Source organism: Epinephelus fuscoguttatus, linkage group LG23 (assembly GCF_011397635.1).
Source record: "Epinephelus fuscoguttatus linkage group LG23, E.fuscoguttatus.final_Chr_v1".
In the NCBI taxonomy this organism is placed as follows: Eukaryota; Metazoa; Chordata; class Actinopteri; order Perciformes; family Serranidae; genus Epinephelus; species Epinephelus fuscoguttatus.
The window spans coordinates 20,270,801-20,288,287 of NC_064774.1; the positions used below are offsets into that span (position 1 = coordinate 20,270,801).

A 17,487-nucleotide genomic window follows, 5' to 3' on the forward strand; every position below is an offset into this window, starting at 1 on the left:
GAGTGACATGCAGCAAAGGGCCGCAAGCTGAAGTCAAACCCGAGCCGCTGCAGCAAGGACGGAGCCTCTGTACTTGGGGCGCCTGCTCTAACCACTAAGCCACCAATGCCCCGATTATGGCAGCTGAAAGTTGAGAGGAACAATGTATGCTGATAAATATTTCTTGCTTATTAATTTGTTTTGACTATTTAATTAGTCAGGAAACTGTGAAAAATGCCCGACACAATTTTCTCAGAGCCCACACTGTTTGTTTTCACAGTGGTTAGTCTGAGCAACAGTCCGAACCCGAAAGCCATTCAGTTTCTTATCACAGAGGCCAAAGAAAAGAAGCAAATCCTCACAGGACAGAAGTTGGAGAGAGAAAAGTTTGCCATTCTTGCTTGAGAAATGATAAATGATTAATTAAATATCAAAACTATTGGGGATTCATTTTGTTTTCCACTTTCAGCGCTGAAATTAAACAAACAATGCTGACATTATCTTACAAAACAAAAAACTTTTCAGCTAAGAAACTAAGCAGAAACTTTTGAGTTCTCACAATGGGTGGCAGAAGAACAGGAGAGCAGAGGAACTGAGGGTGGACGTGATAGAGCTCAGGGTTCACAGACAAACCTCAGTGTTACACAGGAAGACTTATAATATTACACCCTATTAACTCTTTGGAAAACCTACCAGACTCAGGTTTTCAAATAATACAGAATGGAGATCATGGTGTCTTCATATTAAGTCTATCATTTACCAAGTGGGCTTGGCATCTTTGACACACTGAATTCTTGCCAGACAACCCTGTAGTAAGAGTTTAGAAAAACCCTAATGGCTATTTGGAACTGTGCCCATCCTCCAGCTCTTCCACCGGTAGCACTACACCCTCAACTATACATAGACTACAATTGAATTTGCTTTCCGTAAACACAGTTAGTACAGTAGTCATCCTCTGACTGATGTATAAGGTGACCCTTAGCTTTACATTCACCACAGTACACTTAAGTCAGGGGTTAGGCTGTTTGACTAAAATTATAAATTGCTTCAGAGGATTACCCAATTACATAAAAAACAGCTGTCAGTCATAGTATAGTCACATCAAAGCACATCCATCCACGGAGGAATCCTCTGACTCATTCTGCCAAAAATGGTCCGGTTCCAGGAAGGCAGCACACCTAATGGCCGTGCTAATCCCTGGAGGCACGGGAGGGGAGCCATGCACGGTTTGCTTCGATTTAAATGGCAAGTGTTGACTGCTCATACTCCTTGGCAACAGCCAGGCTATTCATTATCCAAATAAGCACCACGCAGAGATCCACCATATTTCTTTAAATAATAGTCTTTACAGCTAAACTTTCCCCGTCTCTGTAGGTCTCTCACACACACAGTTGGTTTTTTCTAGTCCCTTCCAGCCGAGCAGCTTTAAACACCTCTGGTACTGACCTGGCAAAACTGGCCGCAGTCCAAAAGGGCCTCTGGTGGGGGAGATGCCTCTGACGATGCAGTCGAATAGAAAGCTGATCTGCTCGCTCTCAGCAGACGCGAGCAGAAAGACACCGGCCCCTGTAGAGAGCAAACTTTATTAGTGTTGGCAGCAGCAGGCCAAATATGCTGTGATAAGTACAGTTTTGCTATACATGAGGAAATGATGTAGAAATATGTGAAAAGATTTGCCAAGTGTCATTGCACTAACATGCACCAACATGATTGACACCTGCTGGGGCTGCAACTAACAAGTCATCTCATTATCGAGGACTTGTTTGGTCTATAAATGTCTGATAAGTGAAAATATCCATTACAATTTCCTAAAAGCCAAGCCTTTGCAGTTAACTATCATACAATACTATCATACCTGTATACATGGAAACAGTCAATATATTTTAGCACTACTTAGCTGCACATATTTTGATGGTCAAGTGGAGAATTTATCAGCAGATTAGGTAAAAGTCATGTGAACATTTGCAGGCAAGTCTAGTCGCAGTTGCAGCCATGTCAGCAGTACAATGAGCTAGAATCAAACTGTATCTTCATAAAACACTGATCACAAAAAGTACTTTTTGGCACTACTTTTGTGTTACTTTCACGAAAATGACCTCAGAAGAATGAATACATATTATAAATGGATGAGCGTCATGTTGTTTCACAGCGGGTAATCAAAGCACAGAACCTCTGGTTAATTACAGTTCATTTCAAATCCAGTGCTGCGCAGGTCTGACCCATTCCTGCGTTCACACACAGTGGTTATTACGTTGTATTAAAATCCCCTGCTTCTATCAATAATAACATGATGACAGTGAAAAATTAAATAGCCTAGACCTTTTAAAATAAATGAATAGCCTTGGACACAGGGAGGGTCAAGCAGACCTGATAATTATGAGATATGGATAAATATTTGTGGGTCTATGATATGAAAGACAATAAACAAATACTGCGGTTAGCCATTTGACATTTGCAAATTAAAACACCGGCACTGGAAAAACCCCCTGCTGGTTCCCGGTGTGCCGATCAGCTACAACAGCACCAGAGAGAGAGTTATGTGTAAGAATGGGACTGTGTGCCAGTGTTGCTCTGCGGTTTTTGTAGGGGATGTGAATGGAAAGAAGCAGTTACTGTAGATGTGAGGTCTATAGGGTTGATCTCGGGGTTAAGCAAAGATTAGGTTAATAAACAACTAGCTTATCCAAAAAGTGATGTTGGGCACAGGAGGTAAGGCACCGCCCCCTGGTGAAATACTAAGTTTGCAGGGAGTCTTGTACAGGAGACACAGCTGCACAGCTAATGTTAGCTACACACTGAAGTTAGCCATGTTCCCCATCTTAGTTCAGCATGTTAGCAAGCTAATATTTGCAAGTTAACACTACACACAAAGTGCAGTTGTGACTGATGGTACCTGATGGTAATGGTACCTTTCTTTGATGAATATAAGCATGCTTTTATTTAAACTAAGAAGTCAACTGGGAACTTTACCTAAATAAAATATAGGCTAGTCTAAAATTTAAAGGAACTACATGATCACAGAATAAGTGGAAAAAAGCTGACCAGTGCTAACTTAATAGTTTTTGAAAAATCTGTGCCAAATACACACTGGGTTTCAAGAAAGTATTGAGGTCTGATTCTCAGCCCTTGTCGCATAGGGTGACCATGTTTTGATTTCCAAAAAAGAGGACACTCGGCCGGCCACGACATAGCCTACTTAAATGATACTTGCAGTTTACTCAAAGATGCCTTATAATTTTAATATATTTAAAATTTATATGTATGGATAGAAAATTCAGTTATATTACAAAATAATATCTCTCAAAGACAGAAATTCAGATAGGCCCTAATAGGGACACATACACACACTACAGTGTGGCGATCCGAGCCCGATGGTACCCGACAGGTCGGGCCGGGTTTGGTCAAAAATGTAGCTATAAATTGTATTCGGGCTCGGGTCGGATTTGGTCAGCTTTCAGTGAAAATGTAGTGTAAAAATAAATAAAATCCTGTTGTCTGTCCTGTTTATTGCTTGGGCACTGTTATTTACATGACAACACCTGAACATAACACACACAGACACACATTGGCTGTTTGTTTCTACCTCTCTCCTCTCTGGAAGTCTCGGACCTCCAGCCACCCGCCTCCGCCTTGATTAAACGCTGAAAATAAAATAAAAGAGGGAGACAGGTGTCTCCTATTTCATCTTATTTTGTTTTATTTCTCCCTCTCCTCTTGCTAGAAGCGTCGGACCTCCCGCCTCCCGCTCCCGTCTCAAACACGGAGGTCTCCCTCTCTGCAGCTGAGCACCTGCGGCGCACGCCCGGCCTGTTAAATAGCCTGTAACAACTGTGTGACACAAACTCAGTGCTTTGGTCATTAAATAATGCCGGGCTCGGTTCGAGTTCGGACATAAATATGCGGCCCGTGCCGCACTCTAACACACACACACACACACACACACACACACACGGAAAACCAGACATTATCATCAGTTTATAAAAAAACCCCGGACAGGACGTGAAAAGTGGACATGTCCGGGCAAAAGAGGACATTTGGTCACCCTATTGTCGCAGCTGCTGTTATGACTTTTATATTAGATAATGAAAAAAAATTCCTCTTTATTTCTCAGAGTCTTTCACATCAATCCAGGATGTCATCACAGGTGATATAAGAATGCAAAGGTTAGAGTTCATGCTCTCCAGAGGTCTTTGACCTCCCTCTGACAATACAAGAGGCTGTCCATTACAAGGTGTCACCATTAAAGGGTTGTTGTGTCGCCTTGTCCCTGAGACCACCCAAATCAAAGCAGGCCCCAATCACATTCCCGACACTCCCCTAGCAGTGAGCAGGGTCAAAGGTCTGCAGTAAAGTCTGCACAAATGTCTGCACCAGTTGAAATTGGAGATGTATTGCCTGCTGATGTGGATGATATGGATCGAATTAGTTTAAGTAATTCTTTAAATCTCATCTTATGCTCTCCAGTGGAACAGGAACCATTTAGTTTGGCTCTGAGGCTGAATTTAATCTCCTCACATTGTAGTTTTTTCTGTGAGGATCCACATCTACTTGTGTCATGCCTGTAAGAGCAGGTGACTGAACATCAGGTGCACAGCCAAAAGCAACAGTACAAAAAAAACTACAAGGCAAAACAAAAGGACAGGTGGCAGAGCGCATTTAGTTTACAACAAAGATTCTGTGTAGGAGCAAAAACAACTCAAGTCGACCCTTCTGGTCTCTCCTCTGAAAAGTGATAAAACACAGCGTCATTACAAAGCAACAGAACTTATAAATCGTGTTGGGTAAGTGGGAAGTGTAAATTAGCTCGAGTCTTCACCAGAGCAAAGGCTGGCCTTTCTATTTTTGCAGCAGCAAAATCATCCAAGCAGGAAAACTTTAAATGGATAGTTTGTTTTTGGATAAACCAGACTATTTCTTTCTACAAGTGACACAAACTCATAAATTTATGAAACCAGTGCCAGCTTCCCTCAGTGGTACCAATATACACCTTCTCCAACACACGAATTTCTTCATTAATAGTGAAATTAGCAACTTTATAAATACACATTTTAACAATGTCTAGTTTAGTTCCCCTGCAAAATAAAAAGAAATAGCTCCTAAGCAATTACTGTGTCTCTAAAGCAGAACAACAACCAGGAAACAACACTGACAACACTGATTCACAGCTAATAATAAGCCTCCTTTTAGCTCTATTTTTGGGCTCCACCAGCTACAAAGAGAAATATCCAACCAAAACTGCCAGAGAAAAGTTTGCATTGTAAGTTTCTACAAACCACGGACATTCGTACATCATTTAACTGCAGATACTTTGAAACTTAGCATTTCTCAACAACAATGTGGTGAAGGTCTGGTTAGGTTTAGGCACAAACTGTATTTATTATTTTACAATAATATACAAAACTTAAAATTAAAATGTAGAATGTCAAATTTAAAAAATAAAAAAAGCAAAAAGGAGGGGGATTCAAATAAAATCTATAAAGTAAATCTTAACAAAAACAAAAAAACAAAAAAAAGAAAAGGCGGGGGAATCATTAACCCTGGTCAGAAGATTTCATATAATTGAAGTAGTCTGCCAGATTTTGTAGAATTTCTCCTTATTTTTTCCAAGGAGAATTTAGAGAGAATTTTCTCTAGCTCCAGGTGCTTCATTACATCATTCATTAGATCTGAATGTGTTGGTGCAATTTTCCATCAATCATTGTCCATCTGACTCGTTTTAAGCCCTTAAATCATGTGTCATAAGTGTTTCATACACAGAGTACAGAGTACAGCACAAACAGTGAATGCTCAAAAGAGGCCACAAACACCTCTCCTCAACATCACACTTTGGCTCGCATTTCCTCCTGAGAAACTCATAACACTGAGGATAAACCATCAGGAAGGTTGTGGACAAAAGGTCGAACAAATGCTGCTCACTGTTCTACAGCTGCGTCAACCAGAGGTGAGATGTCCAACACTGTTACACCACTTCTCCCTCTGCTGAGAGATTACATGTCACAGGAATGCATGCCCTTCAACACTTACATTTCGATGTACCTTCACACACATTTTGCCCTTTTTCTGTACATGACAGTGTATGTGACGTCTGACCACCATCATATTATCTAATATCCACTGCTGAAGCTTTAATGGGGCTAAATAAATCACACATCGCATACTCAAGAGTCATGTTTCCAGGGGGGTCATCGCATGTCTGTAACGCTCTGATGTCTCTGGCGTTCCCCTCGTGTCTGTCTCTGTCCCCTCCAGGTGTTGACACGCTCTCGTCTCTGCTTTAATGGTTTCATGTCTGTTCCAAGATGCAAACCACGGTTTCCCTTATCACACGGACACGCACAGCCAGGACTGTTATAACTGAGCTGAGGGGTAACTCTTGTTTCTCAAAAACAACCTCTCGGGAGTGACGCATGATGTTGAATTTTGGGCACAGCAGGAGTGATCCTGCACAGCCTGAATGATTTCCCCCCAGCAGGTTTCTTGTTGTCATGAAGCAGCTGGTTTTCTAATGCACCATCCACTGAGTCAGAGAGGAGGAAACTCTAATGAGAACAAGTGAAAAATATTTTACTGCCATCATGCGCTTGCCATTACTCATTTAGGTGAATCAAATTACCAATAACAGCCCACTGTTTCATATTAGACATCAACACTGCATCCATATGCAATTGTTAAACATCTCTCTGTAACACAGCATGAATCTGCTGCTAGTGTTTCCACACGGTTATAAAACCAGTGATTTGGTCCCAGTCAGCCACAGGAGTGTCAGTGAGGCTGGGCACTAATTACTGGGCAATGAGGCCGGGCTCAGTTGGTGTTGAGTGGGTTTACAGCCAGGACAGTCAAGTTTCTGCATGCCAAGAAGTGTTGCTACAAAATCTGAGGCACCTTGTGTCTAAAAGAGATTCCCTACCATGATACACCTACTTCTACAGCTACCAGGAGCTAACTGGGAAGACTGTGGTGCAACTCAGCAAATTTGACAAAAAAAGAACAGAACAGAAATAATGATTTGAAAAAAAAATATCCATGATTGTTTTTAGAAGTAAAATCCAGAAATAGGATTACAAATGTGAGACTCTGAATTATATCTAATAGAGGTCACCAGAGAGTGGATTTTCAAAAATCAATATAATAACAGTAGTTTGGAACAGGAGAAAGCTGATAGCTGATTAACTGGCACAGGAAGTGGCAACACTGACTCAGTCACAGACTCACTTTTGCTTTAACTCTGGACCTACTGCTGCAGTCCAGCCAAAACATGTATGTAAACACATGTTATAATGACGAACAATACACGAGACAGAGTCACACAGCAGAAAGGACCTGGTTCTCTGACACCGTACACACTGATCAGCTCTGTCTTGATCCATTTAACACCTCCAATCTTAAGCTTGGGTAGGTGTTGTACATCCTTGTGGGACTGTTGGAGGCTCCGCAGCCATCAGCCACTATCAGAGCCAAGCTAAGCTGATAACAGTAGTTTATAAAATGTCCTATTGGCCCAGATCAATCGGCCAAACCGGTAAATCTGTCAAACTCCAATTAATGCCATAACACCCAACAAACTGCCAGATATGATAGGTCACCTGCACAGATACACTTCAGTTTCCCAATGACCTGAGTCTGATGTAAGGGCAGTGAACGTCTGTTGCCCTAGTTGGTGCACTGTGTCCCGCACCATTGCCCCTCGTCTGCTTTTTATAGTTGATTTAGCATGCTGAATCGGCATCAATGACAGCGGAGCCTTTTTGTGAATGAAATCACTCTGATTGGCAGTCCAGCTCAGTGCATAAGAAGCTAAATGGAAGTGAGGAACGTAAACAAACAGCTTAAGTCTTGATGGAGTGAGACCAAAACAAACATGTTACATAAGGTAAGATTATTTTTCTTTAGTCAGTGAGCTCTTTAGCAGAAACGTTTCATGATTGTTTGTGTTATTTTTCACTGGTGCACGGTAAATATGCTATGGTCTGTCAACACTGCATTGTGTTGTTCACATGCTCGCTGGCTAACGAGCATCATGATGGTCTTTTGGTTTCCCTTCTTGAATGAGAAATTCAGACTTCCGCCTGCTGGTGTGCAGTTATTTCCTCTCACTAAAGTGCAGAACGTACGTAGTGGTTGGCTGTCGGCTTTTAGTCTTTGCGGTGTGTTCATGTGCAACATTTTGGTTGAGACACAGGCAACGTGAGGTGACACACCAATTGCTAGGAACACAACAATTTGCTAGGATTAAGAGTGCATGAAAACTAGTTAGCAAGCAGAGAAGCCAAAATGGACTGCTTTAAAAAGGGACAGTTCACCAAAAAAAATACATATTTTTCCTGGTTCCTATGAGTAGATGTACGGGTTCACATGTGCAACCACAAATCCACCAGGGGTACTTCAACACATCTCACAAGGCTATGGAGGTAAAAAACAAAAATATAATTGTACGCTGTAGCATTAAGATTCCCTCAACTGGAACTAAGTGAAAGAATGAAAAACAGACCCAGACAAAAATTACATAACAGCATTTTCCCTTATTTAACTCTAAGTTGCTCGTGACATTATTGTACTGAGAAGGAGCCTCTTTTTCACAGAAACTGTTGAATGAAAGCTTCACATGAATCATCTCAAGTCACAGCCGGGGATTATTCAGTCTGCTGGTGAAAAGACAAAAGAAAAACACAGCTAGATACTTACTTAATGAGCTATTAGCCTCTAATGATGCGACCAAATTTTGCTCAAGAGACACTGATGTCATGAAATGATGAAGACAGAGTGAGTCAGACATGTTTTTTGGTGCTCTTTTTCTATTATGTTTACTTTGCTTTGCTTTCTGTCTTCATATTGCTGTAATGTTCTGTTTTTTAATCCCCCCATTTTGTCAACCACTCACTGTTATTTGTGGTATTGAATTAACCTTACAACTGTTTTTATAGTTCCTTTAGTATCCCTCATTCTTCCAAAACACAAGAGTGCTGTTTCAGCCCAATAACTAATTATCTTGATGTCCTGAGGAACCATCTGCCAAACATAAAATACCAGTTTATGGAGCCACATAATAGCTAAAAGGCCAATTCACCTAAACTAAACACATCTGTAGCATAACAGCAGCAACACAAGGAGTAATAAACTTACAGTAACCACATCTTGTTCCTCCCTCGAACACAAATCCATTGGGTACAGGCCCATATCTGCGCAGGTCGGGAAGGTTCCAGTGGCCGATAATAACAGGAGGGACGTCCCGGGCCAGAGCCAGTAGGTTGTTACACAAATGAAGAGTTGCGGGTCCACTCTCCAACTTGGTCCCTGGTAAGACTCCAACACTGAATCTGTGAACTAAGCAAACAGAGAAATTAGTAGAAGAGCCAACAATAGAAACTTAAGTCTTGAAACTTCAGGAGAGAGACTTGCATCTTTCTGGATGTGGCTCTCCAATACTCTACTGGACCAGTAAAGTCTGCCTAGGAAGTATCGAAAGCACATTTTTATGATGTAACAACATCCACTGTAATGAGGCGTTGAGGTTTGCAGGAATGAAAAATACAGTTTAAATCACGTCAAAGCAACTGTCAATGTAGAATACAAATTGTAAGAGAAATTAGCTTTGAGAGATACTTGTCTTGACAGCCTGCACATTACATGTTTCACATAATCAACATATAGTCACACACAATAAACACATGGACAAATAAGGACATGTGTAATATGCATACTCATATATACTAGGGATAGGTCTCACCCCAAGACATGCAGGGTAAGTTAAATGGTGACTCGAAATTGGCCGTAGGTGTGAATGTGCACGTGAATGTGTCAGCCCTGTGATAGTCTGGTGGCCTGTCCAGTGTGCACCCTGCCTCTCACCAAATGTCAGCTGGGAAAGGCTCCAGCTCCCTGCAACCCCTAACAGGATAAGTGGTTATGGATAATAAATGAATGAATGAAAATAAATGTGGTTGTACTGTGGTGGAAATGAGAAGCCAGATGACTGGCAGATGCAACCACACTGCTTATGTGGTGAAGCTTGAATCTGTTGTTTACAGCGAGTTGAAGTGAATGTGCAAAACAAGACAGAAAGTCCCATTCCAAGTGTTCATCTTCAAAGGCTGGTCAAATAGTTCCCAGTGAATATGGAATACTATTTTGGCTTGAAAAGCCCATCTCAAATCTTTAGATTTAAGATAATACAAATGTATACACTCATACATACAGCAGTAAATAAGCTTTTTCACTCAGGGTTGCAATGGACAAACTGCCCCAATAAAAACACAAAAAAGTATAAATAAGAGAACTTCAGAGGTGCTGGTAGACAGGCTCTGTTACCTTTGGACGAAGCCAGGCTAGAGGTTTCCCCTTGTTTCCAGTCTTTATGCTAAGCTAGGCTAGCCAATGGTGATAGCTTCATATTCAAATGGACTACATTTATAAAGCATTTCTCTAATCTTAGCAACCACTCAAAGAGCTTTACACTGCAGGCATCATCCACACACACATTCATACACTGGCGACCGAGGCTACCATTCAAGGTTCCTCCTGTTCATCAGAAAATCATTCATGCAGACTCACACACCAATAACACGGCTAGTGTCTTGCTCAAGGACACTTAGACTTGTACACTGCAGGGACCAGGGGTCGAACCGCCGACCTTCTGATTAGAGATTAAGACATGCTTTATGAGCTTGAGGGTTCACTGCAGGGCTGCACTTCACCGAGGAGCTGCACACTTTCACAATCAAGATCCAAACAGGAAACAAGCTGCCTGGATTTTGGTCAGAATCCATTGACATGAAGTGGAAGAGAGCCCGCACTCAAACTAGCTGCAGTTAGGCTTCACAGGGGATAGAAAACACAGCGTCCTCACAAAATGATTACTTCAGCACAGATTTGATTTCATTCAACAATAAAAAGTAGAAACAGCTGCACAAAGAGAATGACATCACAGCAGGCTCAGATCTAAAGCCCAATGCAATCCATCAAAGCCTGTCACAAACATCCGTGTAATTGAGCCTGTGTACTGTTGCTAATAAGAAACCAATGAGGAAAACTGGATGTAAAATTAGAACTAAATATGAGGACTCCATTTGTGTTTCTGCCTGTGAGTTTGTACAACATCACTGAACGCATGTGTGGAGTTTCCCAGCAGTACTACACCAAAGACTCTTACTTCAGCAGGTGAGAATGATGGAGCCGATGACGACGAAATGTCGGCAAGCTGCGTTGTGTCATCACTCAGGTTAAGAAAAATTCATATGGTGTCACACATGGCAACAATAGCTCTGTACACAGTGGCCCTCCTCAGCTCACAGCCTGGCAGGTGACATTTCTGCTGGTTGGACGAACTCCACACACACACACACACACACATTCAAGGACAACACACTTTTAACTAGCTCTCTCAGAACACACAGACACAGGTGCATCCACGCAAGTGAGCAGACGTTTTCACACGCACTCATGCCAGACTCGAAGGGACAACTGCAATGCAATTTGTCTTTAGCACCATGTCCTCTACCACACAGGCAGGTTTAATAACACTGTCATTAGTGACTGCTTTAAAATACAGCTGGACGCCAGCCACCAGCTGAACAGACCAACGCTATTATTAGCCCCTGCTTTGTTTATCACTTACATAACTATACAATAGATCCACACAGTAGCCTGTATACATGCTGCGTCTTGACGCTTGGTTATAACTTAACTTTTAATTCTATGATGAGCGTGGAGGTATGAACAAAAATAAATACCACAATAATTCTCATCATCATGCCTTCAGTCTCAGTAACCTGTAATCAACTTTTAGAAAGTTTTAAAAATGACCTGCCCTGACAATCAGAAGTGCTCATCACAAAGAATGCTGATCTGTTTTGGGTAGGGGAGATGAGCAGAGGCATGTGACCGTAGGATGACTTAGAGCTTGTTTATACCAGGTATTAACATGCGTCTTGGATGATCCAATCACAAGTGGACAGGTCTATGCTGGTCTGCATTAGAACGCGTCTCCACATGCATCTCGAGTGACCACATGTGATCGGATCTCACCTGCCTGCTCTATAGGCGAGTAAACATGTGAATCATTTGCTTGCAAAGACCAAATGTGTTGTTGTTTGAAACCAGCAGAAGCCTTGAAGTTCTATATGTACATTTATAGACTGTACTATCCATCACCCATCCATCCATTTTCATCCGCTATAGATATGTAATCCCTCCAGCATGTTCCTGGTTCCTCCTACCAGCGGGACGTAGTGACGTTCACGAACGAACCGATTCTATTGAACGGCTCGTTAACATGAACAATCGCAGCTGGGAACCGTTTTTTTTTTTTTTTTTTTAATATCACTGTGTGCTCCTCCTTTGCTCCTCCCCTGAGCAAAATTCATTGTAGCCTGCTTTGTTTTTTAATGTTTATTTGTAAGTGTTAAGGTCACGGTGTTGCATGAATAACAAGTCATGGTAGCTTACATACAAACAATTTGTATAAAGGGTAAATCCAAAATAGTGATGTCACTGTCAAAGCAGAGTGATATGGCGCAACCTTGTGGAATATTTACAATGAATCCAGATCAGACTTTAAAATCTAGTCCACACATGTCAAATGAGGTTATAATCAATATTTCAGAATAATTCAAACTCAGATATTGGTGGGATATCTAATTTTGTATTATTTTGTTCTAAATCTTACCCCATCATACCTCCCAGTGATTATTTCCAAGATAAAATGAGTTACCACCAGGCTGGCTTCTTAAAACTTAATAAATATAAAAATCAGTCGAGCCAGTTTTTTGAACGGCTCTTTGAAAGGAACGGCTCACCAAGATCCGGCTCCCCTCAAAGAGCCATAAATCCCATCTCTAGTGGGACGTGCCTAGAACACCTCCAGCAGGAGGCGCCCAGGAGGCATCCTGATCAGATGCCAGAACCACCTCAACTGACCCGTTTCGAAGCGAACGAGCAGCGGCTCTACTCCGAGCTCCTCCAGATGTCCAAGCTCCTTACCCTATCTCTAAGGCTGAGCCCAGCCACCCCACGGAGGAAACTCATTTTGGTGATTAGTATCCGCGATCTAATTCTTTCAGTCACTACCCAATGAGTAAAACTGTAATTGCAGGGTTGAACACAGCGTACTGACAGCCCTTCGTCTCTCTACACCCGTTTAGACTTGTATTTAGCCCTGTCCACTTCGGATTGGATCACCCAAGACACCTGTTAATACCAAGTATCAACAGGCTCATAGTCATAGTTTTTTCAAGAAATGTCTGCAACCTTTTACGTGTATCGAATCAGCAATGTAAATTTTAGTCGAAACATAAGTACAGAGTTGGTAAAAACACCACAGTTCCTACTGACGTCACCGTCTCCAGCCTGCTTCTTTATTACAACTGTTTCTATCCCTCACAGCTTCTGATATCTTAGATATGAATGAGAATGTGTTTTTACATTTTGTTTTCATCACAGAAGCCTAAAAGGCCGACAGCAATTCGGAAAACCATTCAAAAACCTCAATAAAAACACCCAAAGCACATCAAGCAATCAACTGCATCTCACCAAGTCAAAATGAGCACGAACATAAAATTGTTCCTCATTTGCAGATGTGTTTTTCTGTCATAACGGAAGCTAGGATTTACTTTTGATCAGTGCATGAATCTGTATGGTGTTGTTCCCTTGCTTACATTAATTTTCAGTCAAGAAACTGCAGCTTTTCCAAAATCCTGCTGCAACATTCACCCTGCGCCCTGCCTTCATTCCACTTGCCTCAGGTGATTCTGCTCATCACCTATAAGGCTTTCATAGGACTATGAATGTATTCATGAACTGCCGACCCCTTTTCTCCTCATGGCAAGGAGCATATAAAAGGAGTGGATGTAGCCTCTGGGTCTTTAAAACGAAGCCATTGCAAGCCCATTTAACCTGCATTCATTCTAATGGCCAGCAGGGGGCAACGCCACTGACTGCAAAAGACGATGTGAAAATGGCTCTTCTTCTCATTTGATTTATTACCTCAATAAACATTTTCCTCATGAGTTTATGGACTCAATTGCTAGTTTCAAGTCTTCTTCAATACAGCATGATGTTCATTTTGTAAATTATGGTCCCACTTAGAGTAATATAGACAATAAAGCAGGGTATACTTTAGGGTGTGGCTACCTTGTGACTGAAAGTCTCCACCACAGCAACCTCTCAACCAGGATAGAGGTGTAGCTAAAGGCGTATCTATGGCACTGTGTACATTTAAATAGCTGTGGACTTGGTTTTAGTCTTTGTCCATATTTTCGTCTTAGATCTTTCACCCCCTCTAAGTGTGCATTATTTCTGCAGACGTGTTGCTGGTACAGTGGGGCATGTGTTGTTGCCTCAGGTTCTTAGTCACATCAACCCCTGCTCCTCTCCAGCTCCACTCTGTTGTCCAAATATGGTCACTTCTTGCTCCAAAAAACCCAAGATGGCGACAGCTAAATGCCAAACTAGATGATGATGCTTAGATGATGTCATGCTGGCTACATCTACTTCTTTTACAGTCTATGGGCAGCACTCTAAGGCCATCTGAGAAGATTGTAATGCTTGTTCTTTGGTTTAAAATCAAACCATACCTTAAACTGCATCTATAAGCTTTGTTTTGCTGGCATCATCACTGCTGTTGATGGCAGTTTGTTTGTCTTACACTCTTCCTTTTGTTGACATCTTCATATAGAAAGGTGCATACATACTTACTTGTGATTAAAACTCTTGTTTCTGTGCACAGGTTTGGCAAGTTGCAGGGTACCTCTCTTTGGCTGCAGAGAATTTTTAAACACTGAAACCTGCCAGCATGACGGATGAACCTCTCCCCTTGCTGAGAGTTGCCTTGATTACAGAACAGTGAGGTCTAATGTGGTATCATTCTGTAAAATTTACAGCGATTCAGATTTCTCGAAAGGTTGCGAGCACTGGAAGGGAAACACCAGGAGAGAAAAACATAAAAACCAAAGCACAGGCGGATCTCCTCACCTTCTCCGAGGCTGTATCGTAGGCGGGCGTCCCACGCCAGCAGGGCCTCCTTGCTGTCGAAGCCCAGTATAGCAGCCTGGTTTAGGCAGAGGATGGCCAGAGTAAAAGCCACACCTTCATACCACTGTCCCACTTCCAGACCGCAGATCTCCTCCAAGGTCACACTGACCCTCTCCTTGTTTCCCTGCGCTTTGTCTGACTTGTCTTTGAAAACCAGCAGCAAGAGGCAGTCTGGAGGAGTCACAGAGTAGAAAAATAACATCTTGTGCCTAAGAACATTTAACATTTCATTTTTGTATTATTTTTAGACGTATCAGTTCTCTGAAAATAATTGGGAACACAGCTAAAACTCATAATTAATTACACTGTCAAATACTAACAGGATGCATTCTGACACACAGTAGCTGTTGTCGTGTCCTGTAGTCTTTTGGCACCTTCAAACAATCAGTGTCAACTGACAAAACAAAACTGTGTGTGTGCATCCTGCTCAGTCACACACACACACACACACAGACACACACACACACACACACACACACACACACACACACACACACACACACTTCTTAACCCACATAACTGAGGCATGAGCACAGACAGCTGTGATAACACTGGCATCAGAGATCTGAAGAGCAGCAGCAGTCAACCTCAGTCTAACCTGTAGAGCAGGATAAGCTGTGAGGCAAGAAACCTTTCTGTGTAATGCAATACAGACATTTCATCCTTGTTTCTTATCCATAAAAAAGGCCAGAGGCAAGGTAGGTGTCAGACAGCCTCAGACTCAACTTTATACAAGCTGAAGCCTCCTCTTCAGATGTGACTGAATAACAAGTACAAATTCATTAAGAGCACAGTCAAGGTGCATCTAAAAACACAGCAGGGCTCAGACTATCTGTCTTTAGCTGATTAACTTCAAAAATTGCTAAAATAAGATTCAATACAATTTTAAAGCTTGTGGAATCATGTTTAGAAATATTTTCAAAACTGTGGGTGTATATCTGCGTTTGAAAAATGAGAAAGGCTTGTTAGCGTGTAGAAAAGCAGTGATGCATCTACAAAAAAAATGAGAATGTCAACATCAAATGTGTCAACAGTGAGGTTAGACAGAGTACAGCCACAAAGCAAGGAAATGAATACACATGAGGGCACATTTGAAATGACAGGAGCAAAATTTAACCCTGTTTTTGCAGCCGAAATCAGGGCAGACATTTGCACTTTAAAATCACTTGTTTAAAAATTCACTTGTACCTTCTACTTTGAATCTGTGCTCAGATATTCAGAAAAATAGTTGTTTTTTCAATTAGGTTTTGGGTCACCTCGCTGTTTCTCCATAAATTTTAGGTATTTTCTACAAAACAAACCTTTTCTATTATATTACTTTAATTTCTCGTGCACAGTTTTGTCACACAGGTATCTAAAAGTCTTTCCTGTTTTATTTCACAAGGTCTGACTCTTTTTTGACCCTTTGAGCCCACAGACAAGGCCTAAAATCTGAATATACGAACCTCATTAACACAGGCAGGGTCCATACAGCTGGACGACATGCAGGATAGCACCTGATATGTTTAACTTGCTAGCTTCCTTCACTGTGGCGCAGCTAACATGCGCATTAATTGTTTACCCAAAGCTTCACAGATAAGTCACAGTTATTAGAAACAAGGTTCAGCTGTGTAACAAGGAGGTTTTTACCTGCTACAGGCGACGGCTTGCGGAGAACGAGCCACCTAGTTTTCCACTGTGGGAGAAAACACAAGTAGAGACAAACTTTGTTGTGAGCACACATTCAAAGTGCGTTGAATTACTATCCGTCAGCAAACACAGGCACGCTAAAACACCTTTTTTCCATCTCTGAGTCTGGCATATCCCTCCACGACAACAGAATCCGTCATCTTCAGTCATGGTTCCTGACAGCTGCACGGTCGCTGCCTGAATGAGGGGTCACTTTCAAAATAGCTGCTCTGTCTGCTAGTGGGGCGCAAACTCGCCCCCAGCAAGCCACATGGAAAATGGCATGACCACTATCTGTCTGTCTGCCTGCCTGCCTGCCTGTCTGTGCACCGGCCAGCAGACCATGCTGCTGCCACCTGGGCTCGTTTACACCACCTGCTACTGGAGGAAACATCACATGCTTCTCATACTACAAATGCGACATTTTACATTTCTGGAAGTTAAAGGTCCGGTGTGTAGGATTTAGAGGCATATGTTATATTTATTAAAATATTTTCATTAGTTTTTAATCACCTGGAAATAGGAATTTGTTTTTTTTTCATTAACTTGGAATGAAGTCCGCCATCTTGTTTCTACAGTAGCCCAGGAGGAACAAACTAAACGCTGGCTCTAGATTGGGCCATTTTTTCCACATCGGCCACTGTAGTCCTCCTACTTCTGAAACTTTGCCACTAGATGCCATTAACTCCTAAACACTAGACCTTAAAGAAGTATCTTCACAAACACTGGTTTAAGAAATAAAGACACAGAAATGTCCCAGAAAATCCGAATTTTAAAGCAAAGTACTCCTGAAAGAGTTATTCCAAACTCCAC

At 41.8% G+C, this 17,487-nt stretch overlaps 1 protein-coding gene across 5 annotated transcripts in view; it reads right to left on the minus strand.

Annotated features, from left to right (window-relative positions):
• The window catches only part of LOC125884047 (protein Dok-7-like), a 60,987-nt gene extending 43,779 nt beyond the window's left edge, over positions 1 to 17,208 (minus strand). For 4 of the 5 annotated variants that reach the window (XM_049568783.1, XM_049568780.1, XM_049568779.1 and 1 more), the window contains exons 1-5: positions 16,782 to 17,052; positions 16,636 to 16,681; positions 14,947 to 15,177; positions 9,103 to 9,303; positions 1,426 to 1,545 (exon numbers count right to left, since the gene is read on the minus strand). In XM_049568783.1, the coding sequence (XP_049424740.1) occupies positions 1,426 to 1,545; positions 9,103 to 9,303; positions 14,947 to 15,177; positions 16,636 to 16,681; positions 16,782 to 16,835 (652 nt within the window). In that variant the 5' untranslated portion in view covers positions 16,836 to 17,052. Of the gene's footprint in view, positions 1 to 1,425; positions 1,546 to 9,102; positions 9,304 to 14,946; positions 15,178 to 16,635; positions 16,682 to 16,781; positions 17,053 to 17,187 lie in introns of those variants that run through there. The other variant, XM_049568781.1, reaches the window with a different exon arrangement.
• Positions 17,209 to 17,487: the final 279 nt, after the last annotated feature.